This window comes from Anomaloglossus baeobatrachus, chromosome 9 (genome assembly GCF_048569485.1).
Source record: "Anomaloglossus baeobatrachus isolate aAnoBae1 chromosome 9, aAnoBae1.hap1, whole genome shotgun sequence".
Lineage (NCBI taxonomy): Eukaryota > Metazoa > Chordata > Amphibia > Anura > Aromobatidae > Anomaloglossus > Anomaloglossus baeobatrachus.
In genome coordinates, this window is record NC_134361.1 from 229,359,261 (window position 1) to 229,380,727 (window position 21,467).

At 41.3% G+C, this 21,467-nt stretch overlaps 1 protein-coding gene across 1 annotated transcript in view; it reads right to left on the reverse strand.

Moving 5' to 3' along the window:
* Positions 1-1,295: 1,295 nt before the first annotated feature.
* Positions 1,296-21,467, reverse strand: part of NACC2 (NACC family member 2) — a 73,032-nt gene continuing 52,860 nt past the window's right edge. Inside the window, 5 exon segments of the mRNA XM_075324731.1 lie at positions 1,296-15,893; positions 19,793-19,880; positions 19,882-19,891; positions 20,357-20,442; positions 20,444-20,463. Of these exon segments, the coding sequence (XP_075180846.1) occupies positions 15,388-15,893; positions 19,793-19,880; positions 19,882-19,891; positions 20,357-20,442; positions 20,444-20,463 (710 nt within the window). The 3' untranslated portion in view covers positions 1,296-15,387.

Consider the following 21,467-nt stretch of genomic DNA (forward strand, 5'->3'; position numbering starts at 1 on the left):
AAAAATCAGTTTGCTCCGAGATTAAACATCCTAGCCAAGTAAGAGGGGCTGGATGGTGCCGAGCACCTGGGGCTCCGTTAGTTTCCTTATTTTTCCCCTTGGCACACGTCTCGTAATTTTTTTTCCTCCATCATATAAATTGGCCTCGGTTTCTGCTGTGTCATACGATCATGTTTAGTCACCTGTGCAAACTAAACCATAAACTGAGGTTCTACTCAAAGAATGTCTCGTTACGTGAGGTCCTGCCACGATGGCCGCTTTATCACTGTGTGAAATCCAGATCATGGGAGTCACAGTTACACATTAACTAGAAGAGAAGGGTTTATATTTTTAGCATTTGATGGAACAGTGATATAAGAACCTATAAGAGAGTAGATAATTCCTGGGTAGGAGGAGATTGGTGGGAGGTGGTCTACAGACACACCCCAAGACCTGGAAGACGTGACCCTGAAGCCCCAGCTGACCTGTAGGCCACTGGTTTAAGGACAAGGCCATAGGTCTTGAAGGACCTCTTGTTACATGAATAATCTTTACTATATAGGTGATCATAAAGGAAGGCACCCCTTTAGGTGCAGGTGAACCCCATCCCTGGTGCTACCAATCCAGAGAACCTACTTATGAGATGAGGAGGTGGTTTGGGTGCAAGAAATGAAAACTGGGACTGGAGCAAACAAAAACCCAAAAAGATGAAATAGCTCCTTCCTTATAGAAAATGACTCGCATCATGGGCATCTATAGTATCCATACTGTCCAAAGCCAAAATCCACAATCAGTCCCACTTAATACTTGTGGCATCTTTAGAAGAACATCTATAAGACCGCACTAATAAGGGACTTCTGTAGTGTGACACCTGGAGAACGTTTGCTTCTCCACTTGTTTGCTTTGACTTTTTTGGGGGTCAAATGTATAAAATAGTGAGTGCAGCTCTGGAGTATAATACAGGATGTAACTCAGGAGTAGTAATATATGTACACAGTAACTTCACCAGCAGAACAGTGAGTGCAGCTCTGGAGTATAATACAGGGGGTAACTCAGGATCAGTAATGTAATGTATGTACACAGTGACTGCGTCAGCAGAATAGTGAGTGCAGCTCCGGAGTATAATACAGGAGGTAACTCAGGATCAGTAATGTATGTACACAGTGACTGCACCAGCAGAATAGTGAGTGCAGCTCTGGAGTAAACCCTGCACACCCCATCCCTGTGGGCTGCACGGAGCCATGAGGTCCATATAGACTCCTTCCTTTTCTTCAGACGGTGTATACTCGGTGAAATCACTACGATCGAGCCCAAAATTTAAATTCAATCGACTTTATTATTCTGTAAATGTGAATTTTACAAAGCATCTTACAATGAATGGTCATGTCTGATGAAGCCGTTGTTTTTATTTCAAATCTCTCGTCCATGATATGAAAACAGTTCTGACCAATTTTTTTTAATGTTTAGTTTTTGGAAATGTTGGAATATTTTTTTTTTCCCATCATTTAGATATATTAAGAAAGCCATGGTTACAAAATAACAGTCGGAACTATACAAAGTAACAGCACATACGTACCAGTGGATGGAACACAAAAAAACAACATAAAAAATGATAATAATAATAATGGAGACCGGATGGTGATAACTTCGCGGTGGATCCGCGTCTAACAGTCATGAAATACAGTACTTGGCTCGACCTAAACAAACCCTAAAAAACCACAACGTCTTTCCTCCCTAAACATCGTGTCCGCAGGATTAATGTTGTATTCGAATCCGATGCCATCCAAGTCTTCAAGTCAAAATATTTAGACGACTTTGTGCCATTATTCGCTTAAAATAGTATCAGATGTGTCACGTTTCATCGCCCGTCGTGTGCAAAACCCTGAAGAGATTGATGACGCTGGGAACCAAGAGGCCTTCAAGCTTCATCGTGAAAATATAACTCCCGATGTGCTGGCGGACTACCGGATGAAGACCAAGTAGGTTGTCTTTTTGGCTAACGGGTGTTGAGATTAAGGATTTGTCCGAATGAAGCCCGAAACAGCAAGGTGTCCTCCTATTTCAAGGGGGTCTTTTATTAAGAACCCCATGGGTATATAAAAAAACAAGGTATCACTCTTCCAAGTGCTCTTGAATCCTAAAAAAGGGACTCTGTAGCCCCATCTTGGAATGGAGTGAAGGAGCTTGAACTCTGAACCATTCATGGTCTATAGGACCAACAAGTAGAGGACTCTATAGCCCCATCATGTATGGAGCGAAGGAGCTTGAACTCTGAACCAATCATGGTTCACGAGACCAACGAGTAGAGGACTCTGTAGCCCCATCTTGAATGGCGTGAAGGAGCTTGAACTCTGAACCAATCATGGTTCACGAGACCAACGAGTAGAGGACTTTGTAGACCCATCTTGAATGGAGCGAAGGAGGTTGACCTCTGAACCATTCATGGTCTATAGGACCGAGTAGAGGACTCTATAGCCCCATCTTGAATGGAGTGAAGGAGCTTGACATCTGAATCATTCATGGTCTATGAGACAAACAAGTAGAGAACTCTGTAGCCCCATCTTGAATGGAGCAAAGGAGTTTGACCCCTGAAAAATTCAAGGACTATAGCACCAACAAGTAGAGGACTCTGTAGCCCCATCTTGAACGGAGCAAAGGAGCTTGACCTTTGAACAATTCATGGTCTATGGGACCAAGTAGAGAACTCTGTATGCCCCACCTTAAATGTAGTGAAGGAGCTTGACATCTGAACCATTCAGGGTCTATGGAACCAACGAGCAGAGTGCTTAGCTATTTCCGGCAGTCTGGTAGACCATGAATGTGTACCTCCACTCAATGCAACATGGGGCTCCGGAGTCCATTTCTTAGGGTTGGAGATTCTTGTTCTTGGAATTTAGTATTTAGTTTTCGGGGGAAAAAAAACGTTTTAAAAAGAGGTTATTATAAAACAACCTCCTTGAAGAAAAGAGGACACCTCCCTATTTTGAGCCCATAGAATGCATTGATCTCAATGGCCGGTACGTCCTACTTGGTAGAACGCAGTGGTCTTCTACTGGTGCTCCTCCATCTTTATTGTGGAACCACACAAAGCTTGTAGAATATAGATTGAAGGCTCCTTGGTTCTCCCTGTATCAACTCCCAGCCCTGAACACTAGGACGGGTCCTGTGATGGGACCCCTAGTGATCAGCAAGTTTTCCCCATTATATGGGCTTATAAGTGCATCTTGTGGGGGTGATGGGACCTCTAGTCATCAGCAAGTTATCCCCATCGTATGGACTTATAAATGCTTCTTGGGGGGCGATGAGACCTCTAGTGATCAGCAAGTTATCCCCATCGTATGGGCTTATAAGTGCTTCTTGGGGGGTGATGGGACCTCTAGTCATCAGCAAGTTATCCCCATCGTATGGGCTTATAAATGCTTCTTGGGGGGTGATGAGACCTCTAGTGATCAGCAAGTTATCCCCATCGTATGGGCTTATAAGTGCATCTTGTGGGGGTGATGGGACCTCTAGTGATCAGCAAGGTTTCCCCATCGTATGGGCTTATAAGTGCTTCTTGTGGGGGTGATGGGACCTCTAGTGATCAGAAAGTTATCCCCATCGTATGGGCTTATAAGTGCTTCTTGTGGGGGTAATGGGACCTCTAGTCATCAGCAAGTTATCCCCATCGTATGGGCTTATAAGTGCTTCTTGTGGGGGTGATGGGACCTCTAGTGATCAGCAAGTTATCCCCATCGTATGGGCTTATAAGTGCACCTTGAACCAGAACACTGAATGACAGCCATGTAACACTATATGGCCTCTATAGTGGGTGCTATACTGAAAATCCTGGACTGGCTAAAGGAGACGGTGGTTCTAAGCTGATAAATTGATGAGACAAACCCCTTCGAAAGCCATATTAAAAATTGATCGCTAATGTATGCTATCACTTCATGATTATACCTGTAAGAATTAACGGGGCTGTAGTGTTGACTTAATGCTGCACCCCTTTTACTATATTCGTTGGTCACTTACTCTACAGCCCCGTTAGAGAGAAAGGAGGTAGAAGGACTTCTTTGTCCAGTTGGGTGGCCAAAAGAATTAGAAATAAAATTAAAAAATGCTCATTTTTAGCACTATGGTCACTTAAAGGGGACTTGTCACTTGCCATAAATATGTAAATATTCTACTTTGTGTAAATGCCGCTGTTCTCCTGAATCCAACGCAGTTTTTCTTTTGTTTCTGCGCCTCTCCGTTCCGGAGATATAACCCCTTTTCCCTGGTATGTAAATCTATTCCTCTTAGCCAAGGGGGCAAGGAAAATGAGGATCCTGCCCACTTGGCTAACAAGACAAAATTTATATATAGGAAACTAATGGCCATATCTCAGGAACGGAGAGGCGCAGGAACAAAAGAAAAACAGCGCCGGATTCAGGAGAACAGCGGCGTTTACACCAGGTTTAAAAAAATTAGCCACATAAAAATTTACGATGTGTTGATGAATATCTTAGCCCGATATATGAGCTTCACTGTTAAGATAATGTAAAATTTAATAAAGCAGATATATTTACACTATTTAGTGTCTTTTTTTTCTTGGTAAACCACAATACAGAAAATATTGAATGGTCTATTAGTCAAAGGCTAACATCCTGCATAGAGAGCGCCCCTACAGGTTAGAAGGAGAATTACGCTCAGAAAAAAAAAAAGAACATATGAACGGCATATTGTTGGCATATATCATAGGCATACAATGTGACTAGTGAGGAGTGGCAATACCCGGTCTTGGCACATTCAATCTTTGCCTTCTGTAAAGAACAATGAGGACCTTGTTTCTTTCTGGAGCGCAAGCAATAAAAAAAAAAAAAAAAAAAAGGACCGTATTTCTTTGCCTGATCCACAGGGCAGAAGATATATCAATTTCATGGCATTAAGTTAATTTTTTTCAGATACAGAGTAACTGCAGGACAATGAGACGCGAAGTGAGACTGGAGGTCACTGTGCCCTTTAATAATGCAGTGTAACCATAAAACAAAAAAATAAAGTACAGTGTCATTACATGGGTGTGGAATTCAGAGGAAGAAGACATAGCAAGGATTTAGCTTCTGTTTAATGCTCGACATTAATAGGGAACCAGACCTATTATATAGCGTCCCCCCCTTAAAGGGGGTTTCAACCTTCAGATTATTTTTGGCTTGTACAGACCCTCCTTTTACAGGGAGTTGATCGCCGGACAGGCCCCTTTAAATTATGACAAATATGCTAATGAAGTCCCTCCCATGCTTAACCCTCTTGACCAATCAGCTAAATTCCCCATATAGGCACTTTCGCACCATTTTGACTCATTAGATGCAAGAAGTTTCTATTGAGCCTGAAAGGGGGAAACGCGCGAGAGCGATTACAGAGGGGTAGACGACCTCGCAATGAGCTGTGCTACCTAAGGAGGAACGGACGCCTCCTGGATGATTTCATGAGAGAGGAGACCACAATATAAAACTTTTCTCAAATATATATAATTAGGAAAACTAATCACTAATTTAGCAATTGATCTGGCCCTTTAAAAAAAAAGTAAGGTTAAAGCGCTCTGCTGTCTCACTATTTTGACAGTTGTGTGAGACTTCCTTCTCTGAACAGGAAGATCCCATTGTGTGGGGGGGGGGGGAAGAAAATGTGTGCAGCATGGAAACACAGGTGAGAGGTGTGCTTACTGCGGTCTCTTCATGCTGAATTTTATTATAAAGAGTTAATGAAAGATGGATCCCTGTGTTTTATGGAGCAGCAGGAGAAGGAGGAGGCTAGAAATAGCAACTGAGGTATATCCTATCACAATCTCCTGTTTACAGTCTATAGAGAGACTCAGAATAACCCTCTAAAGACAAGCAACTACTTTTTAGATTAACCCTTTACAAGCAGCTATGTCCGCTTCCTAAAGATGAACCCTTTAGAAGCAGCCATGTCCTCCTCCTTTAGCTATGTTGTATAATAAATACACAGGAGCATATTCTATGGATGATAGATAGTTAATACCATGTATGAAGATTAATTCTGGCACTTGTAGCAAGACTCAGATTAACCCTCTACAGGCAGGCAACTATTTTTTTTAGATCAACCCTTTATGTCCTCTTCCTAAAAAGTAACCCTTTAGAAGCAGCCATGTCCTGGTCCTTTAAGCTATGTTGCATAATAAATATACAGGAGAATATTATATGGCTGAGAATATCATTTGTGAAGATTAATTCTGGCACTTGCAGCGAGACTCAGATTAACCCCCTTTACAAGCAGCTATGTCCTCTTCCTGACGATTAACCCTTTAGAAGCAGCCATGTCCTGTATGTTGTATAATAAAATACCCAGGAGCATATTATATGGCTGATAATACCATATGTGAAGATTAATTCTGGCACTTATAGTGAGACGCAGATTAAACCTCTACAGGCAGGCAACTCCTTTTTACATTAACCCTTTACAAGCAGCTATGTCCTCTTTCTGAAGCTTAACCCTTTAGAAGCAGCTGTGTCCTGGTCCTTTAAGCTATGTTGTATAATAAATATACAGGAGCATATTATATGGCTGATGATACCATGGATGAAGAATAATTCTGGCACTTGTAGTGCCAGATTAACGCTCTACAGGCAGGCAACCACTTTTGCAAATTAACCCTTTAGAAGCAGCCATGTCCTGTATGTTGTATAATAAAATACCCAGGAGCATATAATATGGCTGATAATTAAACCACGTATGAAAATCAATTCTGGCACTAGTAGGAGACTCAGATTAACCCTCTACAGGCAGACAACTCCTTTTTACATTAACCCTTTACAAGCAGCTATGTCCTCCTCTTGAAGAGTAACCCTTTAGAAGCAGCCATGTCCTGGTCCTTTAAGCTATGTTGTAGCTTCCTTATATAATTTTGGCACTTGGAAGGCAGGTGGGGGGGAGACATTTTTGCATAAAGTTGCATTTTGCTGATAAATTAACATGGTTTGTGGGTTTATTTATGAGAAAACTAAATAAGTATTCTATATAGCAAAGAAATCTTGCCTGAGCTAAGCACAAGGCTCCACTTTACCACTCAGATGCTGTATAGAATCAACTCTCCCCCCCACCCCTCACCACCTCAAATGGTATCTCCCGGGGAAAGAGAATTTTGTGCTCACTCTGTTAAAGGGAAAGTAAAATCTTTCTCCCTGTAATACTGAGATAAATCTTATCATTTGCGAATGACATATATTTGAGAAAAGTCTTATAACATCATCTACTGTCATTTTTTAGGTTTTACCCATAACTCATAGGTGCTCCTTAAAGGGGTGTGGTTAATGACCACTCCCTTTAAGTGAATTATGTTTTTTTTTTATGGATATTGCCAATAAATAACACATTTTATATGTGACATGAGGGCCGTCATGTACAAGTTAAAGATATCTGAAGGCAAACAACCCCCTTTTTTTTTAAAGATCCTAAATCTTTATAAGACCTAGGAGCAAAAGGTGCTTTATATCATGCAAATACCTTAAATATTGCTAAACAAATAAACCCAAAAAAGTAAAAAACATGCATTGCAATGATAAACGTCATATTAGGCAGACCTTTCTTTTGACTACTAGACAGCCCGCTTTCCGGCCATTCGAACAAACGGTTGTAAACAGGAGGGATTTAATACAAGTTTATTCAATCCCGTTCGGAAGAATTAATTTTGACCTTCCACCCACAGACATAGAGGAACTCCATTTTTTTTTTAAATTTTTCACATATTTTTACCAAAAAAAAACCGAATCCTCTAAGGCACTCAGGAAAGCCTGTACAATCACGATTCTTTGTACATTCGATACCAAAACTTTGTGAAATTTCATCCACTCCGCTCTTTGCCGAACATCATTAAACTCTCGACACACAGAAAACGTTAGTGCAAATTTCTCGCGAAACGTCCGCGAGTCCTAAACCATTCACATTTAATTTATTTTTTTTAAACACTTTGTTTTAATCCTACATATTCTGCTTTCCTAAAATCAAAAAAATATATACAGGAAGAAATGAGCTAAATAAAAATATATATATACTCTTCTTCTCTCTCATTGTGCAAGGTGCCTGTCAATACCCCTCCCCTTTTTTATTGTGTCTGTGCAAGAAGTCAACTTTAGGGGGGCACAAACATTTTCCTTATTGTACTAATGAAATTGGGGGTGGAAAGGACGTACAAAAAAAAAACTCATGTATTATACATTCAAGGCCATTCCGTAGAATTCCCATTAATTCACAGATCATGATCATTTAAACCACACACTCACGCGTTTCACTCCCAATATAATAAGTGCTTTTTTATTCTTTAGATACTACAGATTAATACCGCTTTGGTTTAACCTTATTGATCTTCCGCTATACTAATACCTGCACTGCAGATACCACTGTCAAGATACACTGTGCAAGGAGGTACCTTGTATTTTTTTTTTTATTTTTTTTTCCATTTGCCCCATACACGTATATTAAGATCTGATAATTTGTGCCTATGCTGCTAAAAGTACCTGTAATCAGTAAAGCCAGAGAGAGATACATTTATTGGTATCAACGCTTTTCACCTCCCAAGACTTTCGGAAGTCTCTTTTTCCCCTTTCCCAAGAGATTTGTCTAGGGCTTGGATACACAACATATTTTGGTCCTTTCTAAATTTGTGCACATTTTGTAACAGGGTTGGGTAGATCTTTAAAAAGGGAAATGTAAAAGAGGGATTAGCCAAGAAACAGAAACAAAGAAATGGGACAAGGCACCATGATGTGGTCAATCCCATTTTTGTACAAGGTGTCATAATCCTTCCATATTATTAAGGCCCAAGGCTGTCTTATACCATGTAGGCTGATGGGTCCAACAAACTTAAGGAAAACCATTTTAAACAGTCTACGTTAACAAAAACAATGACGAATATGGACTGGGACAAGACTATAATGATGCAAAAACATATCAAGATGCAGTCGTATATGGTCCTCATCATTACACAATAACCAGTAGGGTCAAAAGAACCCAACAAACCAGTGTTGTATCATAAATGATGTCTTCAAGATCCAAAGACCCCAACAAAGACTTCTTAGATGAGCCAACAAACCAATGTATCATAAATTATGTTAGTAGGACCCAAAGAACCCAACAAACCAGTCTGGAGCCTAAGGACATCATTTATGATACAAGACTGGTTTGTTGGCTCATCTAAGAAAACTTTCTTGGGCTCTTTGGATACTTAGGACATCATTTATGATACAAAGGAGTCCTAAGTTTTCTTAGATGAGCCAACAAACCAATCTTGTATCATAAATGATTTCAGTAGGACCCAAAGAACCAATCTTGTATCATAGATGATGTCAGTAGGAACCAAAGAACCCGACCAACCGGTCTTGTATCATAAATTATGACTTCAAGATCCAAAGAGCCCAACAAAGTTTTCTTAGATGAGTCAAAAAAACAATGTTGTATCAGAAATTATGTTAGTAGGACCCAAAGAACCCAAGAAACCAGTCTAGATCCTGAGGACATCATTTATGATACAAGACTGGTTTGTTAGACTCTTTTGGTCCTACTGACATAATTTATGATAAAAGACTAGCTTGTTGGCTCATCTAAGAAAACTTTCTTGGGCTCTTTGGATCCTAACGACATTATTTATAACACCAGATTGGTTTGTTGGGCTCTTTAGGTCCTACTGACATCATTTATGACACAAGATTGGTTTGTTGCCTCATATAAGAAAACTTTCTTGGGCTTTTTGGATCCCAAGCACATCATTTATGATACAAAAGAACCCAAAATTTTCTTAGATGAGCCAACAAACCAATCTTGCATCATAAATGATGTCAGTAGGACCCCAAAAAACAAACAAACCAGTCTAGTTTCATAAATGATATCCTTAGGATGCAAAGAGCCCAACAAAGTTTTAGATGAGCCAACAAACCCCTCTTGTATCATAACTGATGTCCTTATGGTCTAAAGAGCCCAACAAAGTTTTCTTAGATGAGACAACAAACCAATCTTGCATCATGAATTATGTTAGTAGGGCCCAAAGAGCCAAACAAACCAGTCTTCAATCATAAATGATGTCAGTAGGACCCACAGAACCTAACAAACCAGTCTAATATCATAAATGATGTCCTTAAGATCCAAAATGCCCAACAAAGTTTTGTTAGATGAGCCAACAAACCAATCTTGTATCATGCATGGTGTCAGTAGGACCCAAAGAACGCAACAAACTAGTCTTGTATCAAATGATGTCCTTAGGATCCAAAGAGCCCAACAAAGTTTTCTTAGATGAGCTAACAAACCAATCTGGTATCATAAATTATGTCAGTAGGACCCAAACAGCCCAACAAACCAGTCTTCAATCATAAATGATGCCCGTAAGACCCAAAGATCCCAACAAACCAATCTTGTATCATAAATGATGTCCGCAGGATCCAAAAAGCCCAACAATGTTTTCTTAGATGAACCAACAAACCAATCTTGTATCAGAAATGATGTCCTTACGACCCAAAGAACCCACCAAACCAGTCTTGTATCATAAATGATGTCAGTAAGACCTATTGAGCTTAACATTTTTTCTATTTAGACAAACAAATCGGTCTTGTTTCAAAAATTATGTCAAAGTCCTATCTCATAAATGAGATGGTTGACTATGGCCCGAACCCAAGCCAAAAAGTCCTAAATCCCCTCATTTCCAATGAATGACTGATTAATTTTTGTATTATGGTCCCTAAAGAAGGTGCTTGTCCTAGCTTTGTGACTAAGAAAATTGAATCAGATATTTACAAAATTTTCCCCAAAATTAGCTACTTTTGGCTCGTCATCTACACAATCTTTGAAAAAAACCTTAATTCACTCAAGCAACACACCCTTAAACCTCACCATTAATCAATTATTGGGCTTTACGGGCAAGAAGCCCCCGCAGCCTATAAACATTTCTATTCCCCTCAATAAAGTGCTTTTACATTATTAAATTAGACTGAACACATGGTGCTTAGAGAAGATCCTGATGGTGTGACCTGATATTACCTTATCTGAAGGGCCCCCATTGGATTCTGGGAAATGCAGGCAGGCTCCATTAATTTGTCAAGACTTGGGAGGTATCCAAATGCAGAAAAGGGGGTGGGGTGGTTTCTAAAATATACATTAAGACTGATATCAAATCAATAAACTGCTCTTGCATGACAAATTAACGTACTCTTAATCCATTTTGAGGATAGCCTGGTGCTGTGTTAGCAAGCCTCAAATGTTATCCTTCGAGAGGTTCTGCACATCACATTTTACCCTTACCGTAGAGATAAACATCTAATTTTGGAAGATTACGTTATATGTGAGACATATTAACCAAGAACAAGTAATAACAGACATAAATTAAGCAAATCATTAAGCTTGAAGCCCTCAAAGGCCACCTTACTTGGTGACAACTTCAAGCCAACTCTTCGACTCAGTAGGTTGAGGTTATAATTGACGAACCCAAATTGGCAAGTCCAACCTACCTTCTAAAGTAGTCAACCAACAAGTTGAGGCTCCACAACAGCCAAGACTCTCAGCTAAACGTCCATGGCTTTGGGTCTAAAACCTTTATTCTAAAACCTTCAGGTCAAGACATGGAACAAAGTTTCTGTAAACGAGAAGATCCCCCAAACCAAGGCCTACAAACCAAGAGTCAGGAATAGAAAACTGAAAACCCAAGGCCAACATCTCAAATCTTTTCTCTTTAGCTGCTCACAAGTATGAGCCAAGTGGTGGCCAAAATTGATGACTCTTTACTGTTGTGTTTTGGTATCAAATTTCCCATTTTTGGTGGGGCCAGTAGTATAATTTAAAGTCTATGGCAAGGTCAGACAAAGGGGTCTTCTCTTTTCTTCTTCTAAAGGCATGTCATTTTTGATTGTGCCTGGTTATAAATATTTGTAATCTTATCGAGAAAAGAAAGCACTGTACAATGGACTGGGTCTCACGACCGAGGCCTGGTCTCACGACCGAGGCCAGGTCTCACGACCGAGGCCAGGTCTCACGACCGAGGCCAGGTCTCACGACCGAGGCCAGGTCTCACGACCGAGGCCTGGTCTCACGACCGAGGCCTGGTCTCACGACCGAGGCCTGGTCTCAAGACCGAGGCCTGGTCTCAAGACCGAGGCCTGGTCTCACGACCGAGGCCTGGTCTCACGACCGAGTTCTGGTCTCAAGACCGAGGCCTGGTCTCAAGACCGAGGCCTGGTCTCAAGACAGAGGCCTGGTCTCAAGACAGAGGCCTGGTCTCAAGACCGAGGCCTGGTCTCAAGACAGAGGCCTGGTCTCAAGACCGAGGCCTGGTCTCAAGACCGAGGCCTGGCCTCACGACCGAGGCCTGGTCTCACGACCGAGGCCTGGTCTCACGACCGAGGCCAGGTCTCACGACCGAAACCTGTTCTACATCTCACGTCCAAGACTCAGATGAAGTAATGGAACACCAAGAAAACCAAGACCAAATTTCACATAGCGTGTAGTTCATCCAACCAAGACAAAAACCTTTTTGAGTCTAGCTCTTTCAATGACGGTCAAAACGTCAGGTTCCATTTCGAAAAATCAGTCAATACCCAACATCTTTGAAGGACACTTTCTCTATCTTCATAGGAGCATTTGACAAATGATAAATGGTCTATAAAAGCTACTTTTTATGGCCTTCCTCTATTCCAGAGACCATCTTAGAGATATTTTGAATCTGTATAAAAACCAATGTCAAATTTTCATATAATTTCCAAACAACATTCACAAAAATCACAAATCCAGATTGTGGCCTACCTTCTTGAGGCCTAGCCCAGTATGGCTTAGGTCAGACCCAGTATGTCGTATGTCTATGGTTACTAGGATGACGTGGGTGGCCAAAGTTGGGTGGCACCCTATGAAGCTCAGCCATGTTATTGGTCTGTCTACCTACCTAAAATGCAGAAATGCAAACACTGGGATGTGAACACGGCCCGCTGATCTATTAAAAGTGCATATTTTTGTAGAAAAAGTTACACGTATGACCTTTATTAATTATAATACAGAGGTGCGTTAGGTATCACTATTTTTTATTTTTAGAAACTATTCCCAAATTCCAATTTTGGAATATTCTATGGCTTCTACCCTTTGATATCAATCCCTTCCTGATACTGTAACATCCTTGTCACATGCTGCTCTGTTCCTAGTTAGGTCACTCTCTTGTACAAAAGCAGTTCACTCATCTCCTCCTGTCACTCATCAATTCACAGAATGAAAGATTCCATTTCTTCCGGCCTTATATCCCAACCCTGACCTCACAATCAATCATGGGAATGCCAGGTCACTGCCGGCAACAAAGTCAGCTCACACGTCCCCTGCTGTTGCCCTCTTTCCCAGAATATTTCCACGTTACAGTTATTCTATCTCTTCCTGCTTTATATCCCTAGTCCAGTCCATTTAGCCGTATCTTCCCAAACCATCATGGAATGACAGGTCACTGCTGCCCACAAAGTCAGCTCACATGTCCTACTGTTGTCCTCTCTCACGTAATATATCCATTTACTGTACATCCTATCCCCCCCTTTATAAAACTATTCCGGTCACATTGAGTCCTCTCTTCACAATCAATGCTGGAAATAACAGGTCACTGCTGCCCACAAAGTCAGCTCATACATCTCCTGCTGTTGTCTTTTGGCCCATACTTTCAGTCAATTCACTATACATTCTATTGCTTTATAACCCTAGCACTGTCCTCATAGTCAATTATGGGAATGACAGGTCACTGCTGCCAACAAAGTCAGCTCATACATCTCCTGATGTTGTCGTCTCTGCCATAGAATATCTAGTAAATGGGATCTTCCCCCACTTTTCCTGACTCATTTAGCCCCGTGTTCACAATCCAATCATGGGAATGACTGGTCACTGCTGCTCACAAAGTCAACTCAAACATCTTCTGCTGTTGTCTGCTTTATCAGATATCCATTTACAAGATATTCTTTCCTCCTCAACTTTAAGAAACTAGTCTTGTCTCATTTAGTCAAGGGAATGACAGGTCACTGCTGCCCACAAAGTCAGCTCAAACATCTTCTGCTGTTGTCCTATTTACCATATTTCTATTTACTAGATATTCTATCTTCCCCCCACTTTAAGAATCTAGTGCTGTCTCTTTCATCCCCCACTTTAAAGAAACTAGCTCTGTCCCCACAATCAATCACGAGAATTACAGGTCACTGCTGCCGACAAAGTCAGTTCACACATCATCTACTGTTGTCCTCTTGACCATATGTCCATTTACTAGATATTTGATCTTCCTCAACTTCAAGAAACTAGTCCTGTCTCAGTTAGTCAAGGGAATAAATGGCCGGTCACTGCTGCCCACAAAGTCAGCTCAAACATCTTCTGCTGTTGTCCCACTTACCATATTTCCATTTACTAGATATTCTATCTTCCCCCCCAGAAACTAGCCCTGTTCTCACAATCAATCACGAAAATTACAGGTCACTGCTGCCGACAAAGACAGTTCACACATCATCTGCTGTTGTCCTCTTGACCATATGTCCATTTACTAGATATGATTTCTTCCTCCACTTTAAGAAATGAGTCCTGTCTCATTAAGCCCTGTTCCCAGAGTCAATCAAGGGAATGGCCGGTCACTGCCACCCACAAAGTCAGTTCACACATTTCCTGCTGTTGCCATAATCCGAGCATTTCCTTGCTATTCCGTCTTTGCCCGACTTCATGAGACTTAGTCCTGTTCTCACTAGTAAATATGGGAAAAGCCTGGTCACTGTCTCCCACAAGGTAAACACACTCTTCACCCGCTGCCATCATCCAATACACAGTTACATTAGTAGTAACGCAACAGAAAAAAATAAAGAAAAGAATGAGAAAAACCCAATAATCTCCGTAGTACAAAACTGCCGCGTTCTGGCACCTAAACTCCGATCCCCATTAGGTCCTCCACCATGAATGACTGATGTAAGTGACGACGATGACATCTGTTTTTACCCGTGAACAGATAAATGGCGCTGATTATATATATACTTTTTTATATTAGTTTTTTGTTTTTTTTTACGTGCTTTTGAATGATAAATCGTTCAACCTGGTTGGAAGAGAAAAAACTAATGGATGCATTCATTAGAGTAAGTTCGGTTATTTTTTTTTCTTAAAAAGGAGCCCGTTTTCGTCGTCTTATCTCAGGAGGCCTCGTCTGACCCCCTAAATTTACAGTATATCGAATGCGATTATTATTTTTTTTTTTTTCTTCATTTTTTTTTTTTGTAGTTTTTGTTTTTTTGTTGTTTTTTTTTTAATACAAGCAGAATAAAAATCACATTTTAGTCAGGCAAAAAGTAGCAGTTCTGAGGGTAAGTGGCTGATCACATTTGTTTCGTATTAGTATTTCATGCAAGCAGTGCTAATATTACACATCCCTTTACGCTCGGCCGCCATCTCGTCTTCCTTTTCTTATAAAGTCCCACTGTAGGCGGCGTCTTGTCTTCTCACCGGGGTTTCTGGCCTGCTAGTCGAGCCGGTGGTTTGTTCGAACGGTGGCGGAGGTGTGCTCTGGTTATCCGGTGCCAACGGATCGGTACCACCTACCTCCTGGATGACGGAGCCGGTCACCCCCTCGGCCTCCTGGGTGGGCTCGAACGGAGGGTTGGAGTTGTTGGTGAGGTCAATGTTTGCGGTGTTAGTTCTCAAAGAGACTATGGTGCCAGAATCGCTTCTCCGCTCCGCGTAGATCCGTTGCTCAAACGCCTGCGCCGGACTCGGCTGGAAATCGGGCTCTAGCGGGACCCCGGTGGCGGTGGCGCCCATGACGGAGCGATACATTTCCACGCCCTCTGGCAACATGGATTTGATTTTGGGGAGCCAACGCTTGCGCACTCTGCGGGCGTTGGTGCACATATCTGCGGCTATGACATTCATCTCGCTCTCCTTAAAGTTTGGTGCAAAATTTTGACAATATACTGGAGAAACGATACAAGAAAATGAAAACTCGGTGTTACAAATGGGCACAAAGTGGAAGAAAGAAAGACAAGACATCTTATTTATGGAGCAAAGCAGGGGCGGAGTGGTCCAAGGGTGGGAGCTCCTTTCAGTTTTTGGTTTCACCATTTTGCTTTATCTGGGGGCATTTTTTTTAAGTTTCGCACTGGCACTGTTCTGTATTGCCGCACCACCAAATATGTACAATATATACCCCCTTTTCTGCCTCACCAGTCACCACCCACCCACTCCCCACCTCACCAGTCACACCACCCAGTTACACGACCCCCTCCCCATGTCACTTCACCAGTCACACCACCCCCTTCCCCACCTCACCAGTCACACCACCCCCTTCCCCACCTCACCAGTCACACCACCCCCTCCCCACCTCACCAGTCACACCACCCAGTTACACGACCCCCTCCCCATGTCACCTCACCAGTCACACAACCCCTTCCCAGTCACACAACCCCCTTCCCCACCTCACCAGTCACACCACCCCCTTCCCCACCTCACCAGTCACACCACCCCCTCCCCACCTCACCAGTCACACCACCCAGTTACACGACCCCCTCCCCATGTCACCTCACCAGTCACACCACCCCCTCCCCCACCTTACCAGTCACACCACCCCCTCCCCACGTCACCTCACCAGTCACACCACCCCCTCCCCATGTCACCTCACCAGTCACACCACCCCTTTCCCCAACCTCCAGTCACACCACCCCCTCCCCACCTCACCGGTCACACACCACCCCCTCCCCACCTCACCGGTCACACACCTCCCCCTCCCCACCTCACCGGTGACACCACCCCCTCCCCACCTCACCGGTCACACACCACCCCCTCCCCACCTCACCGGTCACACACCACCCCCTCCCCACCTCACCGGTCACACACCACCCCCTCCCCACCTTCCATCACCCCCTCCCCACCTTCCATCACCCCCTCCCCACCTTCCATCACCCCCTCCCCACCTTCCATCACCCCCTCCCCACCTTCCATCACCCCCTCCCCACCAGTACAAACTATGCACCCAGTGCTCCGGGCGATGGGATATTATACACAAGTACAGTAGTGTAATCAGTGTTATCATGTCCACCTTTCACCTGCAGCAATAAACTACCCGTGTGCGACTTTTATAGACTTTCATGAGGTCGGATGGGGACTCCCGGGCATAAAACTACTAATCTTTAGTGACTAAGCAAAAAACAAACACCTACAAGCGTAGGTACAAAACAGGCTAACCGCCCCTTTAAAGCTGACGGGGTCCTCCATGCCGCTCCTCCCTTTTATGTGTATCTGATATGAGCAATGTTAAATATTGATTTAGTTATTTCTTCTAAATTAATTGTGGCAATTATTCAGGTCACTGACGCTGCCAAATTCAACTCTCACATCTGCTGCTGTCATTATTGCTTGTAAGTGACGACGATTTGCTGGATTTCGTGCTTTTTCATCCCCACTGCATGAAACTAGTCTTGTCTTAGTAATATCAGGAGAGACAGGTCACCTTTCTGCCACAAGGTAAACACACTCTTAACCTGCTGCCATCATCCTTCACAATAGTTAAAACATGAATGATGAGAACTAATGAAATCTTAATTGGCCGCCATTAAAAAAAAAAAAGGTTGTCTTATGACTCATTCTATCAATGCTTAATAACATTAGGTCACTGATTGCTGACAAAGTCAGCTTACACATCTCCTGCTGTTGTCATCATTGTTGTAATTTGATCATTTACTGGATTTTTCATCTTTGTCCACTTAATAAAATATAGCCCTGTTCTTGCTAGCAGAGAGAAAAACAGAAAATCTAGTAAATGTTCACATAGCAGCAGGAGATGTGTGAGTTTGCTTTGTCAGTGGCAGTGACTGAATGTTATCTAGAGTTGAATTAATGAACGACAATGTGAAAGATTTGTAATAGCAGATTATTAAAATTTCATTAGTTCCTGTTTTGTTTTTTTTTTAATAAATTGGCAAGAAGTATGGCAGCAGGTTAAGAAGGTGTTTATCTTGTGGGAGAAAGTGACCTGTCATTCCAGTGATTATTAGCAAAGCCAGGACTAGTTTTACAAAGTGGGGAAGCCCATAAATCCAGTAAATGGTCAGATTACAACAATGATGACAACAAGCAGGAGATGTGTGAGTTGACTTTGTCAGGGGCAGAGACCTAATATTATCTAGCATTGTTGGAATGAACTATATGATACAGATTTTTAATGGCAACCAATTAACATTTAATTAGTTCCCATCACTTTTTTTTTTTCTTTTTTTAAATGATACTGATTTAGAATGATGGCAGCAGATTAAGACTATGTTTTATTTGAGAAAGAAAGAGACCTGATACTCTAGTGATTACTTCAGGTCACTTTCTCCCACAAGATAAGACATAATCTGCTGCCAACCTTTTTCATTGTCATTTTAAAAAAAAGTGATGGAAACTAATGACATTATAATTATGATTAGAATGATGGCAGCAGATTAAGAGTATGTTTTATTTGAGAAAGTAAGTGACTAATATTCTAGTGATTACTATATTTAATGGCGACCAATTAAAATGTCATTAGTTCCCATCACTTTTTTTCAAAATGATAATAATTAGAATGATGACAGCAGATTAAGAGTATGTTTTATCTGGGTGAAAGAAAGTGACCTGATACTCTAGTGATTACTACTGATCACTTTTCTCCCACAAAATTGATATACTCAATCCGCTGCCACCCTTTTTCATTGTCATTTTAAAAAAAGTGATGGAAACTAATAACATTTTAAATATGATTAGAATAATGACAGTAGATTAAGAGTATGTTTTATCTGGTGAGAGGAAGTGACCTGATACTCTAGCGATTACTATATTTAATGGCGACCAATTAAAAATGTCTACTTCCCATCGCTCTTTTTTTTCCTTTATAAATGATACTGATTAGAATGATGGCAGTATATTAAGAGTATGTTTTCTTTGTGAAAGAAAGTGACTTGATACTCTAGTGATTACTATATTTAATGGCTGACCAATTAAAATGTTATTAGGGACCATCGCACTTTTTTTTTTTAAATGATAATGATTAGAATGACGGCAGCAAATTAAGAGTATGTTTTATTTGAGAAAGAAAGTGACTTGATACTCTAGTGATTACTACAGTTCACTTTCTTCCACAAAATAAGACATAATCTGCTGCCATCCTTCTTCATTGTCATTTTAAAAAAAGTGATGGAAACTAATGACATTTTAATTATGATTAGGATGATGGCAGCAGATTAAGAGTATGTTTTATCTGCTGGGAGAAAGTGACCTGATACTCTAGTGATTACTATATTTAATGGCGACCAATTAAAATGTCATTAGTTCCCATCGCTTATTTTTATATGATTATGATTAAATTGATGGCAGCGGATTAAGAGTATGTTTTACTTGAGAAAGAAAGTGACCTGATACTCTAGTGATTACTACAGGTCACTTTCTCAGACAAGATAAGACATACTCAATCCGCTGCCATCCGTTTTAATTGTCATTTTAAAAAAAAGTGATGGGAACTAATGAAATCTGTGGTTCTCTCAATACTAGGTAACATTAGGTCACTGCCACTGACAAAGTCAACTCACACATCTCCTGCCGTTGTCATCATTGACAGTATTTTGACCATTTCCTGGATTTTTGGTCTTTTCCCCACTTTATGAAACTAGTCCTGTCTTTATAAGTGATAACAGGAGAGACCGGTCAATTTCTCCCACAAGGTAAACACAGTCTTAACCTACTGCCATCATCTTTTACAATAACAAAAAATAAATAAGAATTAATGAAGTTTTAGAAATTTGTGTCATGTGGTTCACGTTCTTACCGCTATACACACACAACGTAACATAACGGTTCTTACACTTAACAGCATTCAGAACCCTGCTGTCCAGGGGTTTTCTGCTCGGGTCGCTGGTCGAGGAGCGGATTCCAGTCCCGCAGCTATTTGCCCAAGGTGTTCCTGAAATGGACAGATAACAAGAAGTCACAAAACCGTGACGGAGGACAGGCAGTATCCTTTATTATTGACCAGGAGGAAACCATCAACAAGAAGGTCTTCAAACATCTGATAGTCTCATTAACATAGAAAGACATGACCATCTAATTCACATGGGGATCAATCTGGCTTACAGCCCAATCAAGGCACGAAGCATCTGAGATTTGCTAAAGCATCTAGTTGATGGTTTCCAGAGAGTAAAAAAAATAAAATAGAAATGATTTGTAAGAAATTGTAGAAAACATGGCTGATTTCTTCCAAAAACAGCGCCACCTCTGACTACAGGTTGTGAGTGGTATTGCAGCACAGCTCTATACAAATAAATAAGGTTGCGCTGCAATACCGCACACAGCCTGAGGAGAAGGGTTGGCGCTGTTTTTCTGGAAGAAGCTAATTATGAGGTTACATTGGATATTTTGCAGAACCTACCGGTCAAAAAACGTTGCGAGGAGTCGTCTTAATAGGACCTTATGTTTCACGCCTGCGCAAAGGTGGCAGTTCATGAGCTGTCCGCGGGGTGATGTATACGCCAGACCCTGCGGAAACATAGGGAGTTGTCAAAGATTATTAAGAAAGAAAGAGAGAAACACAGAAAAAAAGGGGAGAAAAAGAGAAAGAAGGAAAGGAAGAGAGAGAAAGAGAAAAAGAAAGAAAGAAAGAATGAAAGAGAAAGAGAGAAAAAGAGAGAGCGAGAGAGAGAAAGAGAGAAAGGAAAGGAAGAAAGAGAAAAAGAAGGAAAGAAAAAGAGAGAGAAAAAGAAAGAAAGAAAGAGAGAAAGAGAGAAAGAGAGAGAGAAAGAGAAAGAGAGAAAGAAAGAGAGAGAGAGAAAGAGAAGAAAGAATGAGAGAGAAAGAAGGATAGGAAGAGAGAGAAAGAGAAAGAAGGAAAGGAAGAAAGAGAGAGCGAAAAAGAGAGAAAAAGAGAGAGAAAAGAGAAAAAGAGAGAAAGAGAAAGAGAGAGAAAGAGAGCGAGGAGAGAGAAAGAGAGAGAGAGAAAGAGAGAAAGGAAAGGAAGAAAGCGAAACACAGAAAAAGAGAGAAAAAGAGAAAGAAGGAAAGGAAGAGAGAGAAAGAGAAAAAGAGAGAGAAAAAGAGAAAAAGAGAGAAAGAGAGAAAGAGAGAAAAAGAGAGAGAAAGAGAGAGAGAGAGAAAGAGAGAAAAAGAGAAAGAGAGAGAAAGAGAGAGAGAGAAAGAGAAAGAAGGAAAGGAAGAAAGGAAGAAAGAGAGAGAAAGAGAGAGAAAGAAAGAGAGCGAAAGAGAGAAGAGAAGAGGAGAAGAGAGAAGAGAGAGAGAGAAAGAGAGAGAGGAAGAGAGAAAGAGAGGGAGGAAGGAGAGATAGAGAGAAGAGAGAGAAAGAGAAGAGAAAGAGAGAGGAAGAGAGAGAAAGAGAGGGAGGAAGAGATAGAAATAGAGAGAGAAAGAGAGAAAGAAGGAAAGAGAGAAAAAGAAAGAGAAAAAGAAGAGAGAAAGAGAGAGAAAGAGAGAGAGAAAGAGAGAGAGAGAAAGAGAAAGAAGGAAAGGAAGAAAGAGAGAGAGAGAAA